This window comes from Priapulus caudatus, unplaced genomic scaffold, assembly GCF_000485595.1.
Source record: "Priapulus caudatus unplaced genomic scaffold, Priapulus_caudatus-5.0.1 Scaffold423, whole genome shotgun sequence".
Classification (NCBI taxonomy): domain Eukaryota; kingdom Metazoa; phylum Priapulida; class Priapulimorpha; order Priapulimorphida; family Priapulidae; genus Priapulus; species Priapulus caudatus.
This window is the reverse complement of record NW_014577484.1, coordinates 16205-17727: the sequence shown is the minus strand read 5'-3', so window position 1 is coordinate 17727 and position 1523 is coordinate 16205. Positions and strand designations below refer to the sequence as shown.

At 44.0% G+C, this 1523-nt stretch overlaps 1 protein-coding gene across 1 annotated transcript; it reads right to left on the bottom strand.

Moving 5' to 3' along the window:
• Positions 1–573: 573 nt before the first annotated feature.
• Positions 574–951, bottom strand: LOC106810243 (glutenin, low molecular weight subunit-like). Its single transcript, XM_014813533.1, has one exon. It carries the CDS (start codon positions 949–951, stop codon positions 574–576), a length of 378 nt encoding a protein of 125 aa, XP_014669019.1.
• Between the last annotated feature and the right edge of the window lie 572 nt (positions 952–1523).

The following is a 1523-nucleotide window of genomic DNA, read 5'->3' as shown; positions in this document are numbered from 1 at the left end:
TATGATACTTTTTTGCTGTATTGTGAAAGCGTGTCGGACTACTCGAGGTGTTGTCATGGAAACGGTGTTAAAGAGTCATGACTGACCAACAAAATAAAAGTAATGATTCGTGTTCTTGTTAAATTCGTCGTTGTTTTATCTTTGTTTGTCACCAACTGCAGGTTAATACAAATACTTGCAGCTTAGTTGTGTACAGAAAGTAAAATCTTTGTTACTAAAGAATTTTTAGGCCTTGATATACAGAAGGCGTGAATTTAGAAAGCAGCTTTCATCAAGTGGGTATTAAAAGCGTTGATTTTCAAGCAATATCGACTCTGTGTATTTTATCTATAGTATGGTGGTGTATTTGTTTATATATTACGAGTAGGCGAGAAGATGTGTGTGCGTGCGTGCTAGCGTGCGTGCGTGCGTGCGTGCGTGCGTGCGTGCGTGCGTGCGTGGCGTGCGTGCGTGCGTGCGTGGCGTGCGTGCGTGCGTGCGTGCGTGCGTGTCAGCGCCGGAGATCTTAAGTGTTGTACGCTTTTGTAAACTAACTACGAGAATTTAGTTGGTGAAATGGACAAGTGTGTAATATCATATGAAATGTTCAATTTCGTTTAGTTCCAGCATAGATACGTGCAAGAACATCGGGTGTTCCTGTGTGAACATCGGGTGTTCCTGTGTGAACATCGGGTGTTCCTGTGTGAACATCGGGTGTTCCTGTGTGTCCAAGAACATCGGGTGTTCCTGTGTGTCCAAGAACATCGGGTGTTCCTGTGTGAACATCGGGTGTTCCTGTGTGAACATCGGGTGTTCCTGTGTGTCCAAGAACATCGGGTGTTCCTGTGTGTCCAAGAACATCGGGTGTTCCTGTGTGTCCAAGAACATCGGGTGTTCCTGTGTGAACATCGGGTGTTCCTGTGTGTTTTTGTTTTCGAACATTGTGAAATTTCTTTGTCCCGTCGTGGTCATCTCATTCTCTACATATTGCCACACATTATTGAATCTAGGAAAAGTAGGAATTGCGTCTCCCAAGTGCTGCGCGTACACATGTACGATGAAGTGAATGCAGTAAAATTATAGCCAATGTATACTTATGGTTGTTACTGAAAATCTGTAAACCATTTGTTTCCCGTGTTCTTCTGCCATTTACCACCAGTTATAGACCATTTCGTTCGCCGTACCCATTATCGTGGAAGTGAGCGCGGCCGGTCGTTGAGAGACTAGTTCCGAATCAATTTATACGTTGTAATGGCTTAGCGTTCTTTTTGTTATAAAGGCAGTCGGGCCGACGCTTTTGGTGATATGTGGTCACAAGCAGTTTTCCTTCTAATGTAAGCGCGCGCGTGTGAAGCTGTGAGCGTGTGCGCGCGCACACACGTTTAGCAACCAGCGCACAAAGGAAATTAATGTGCGCACAAACGGTTAGTTCCCTAAAATAATGTATAGTAATTAATAATTCAGTCAACCATTCAGTGCGCACATACTTTTGTGACAGGAAAGAAATTTGCGCAACATAAGATTTTTGCGCACACTGACTACTA

Bases quoted from the DNA above. Each gene is read 5' to 3' on its own strand.
- LOC106810243 (XM_014813533.1), bottom strand. From the start codon at position 951: ATGACCACGACGGGACAAAGAAATTTCACAATGTTCGAAAACAAAAAC.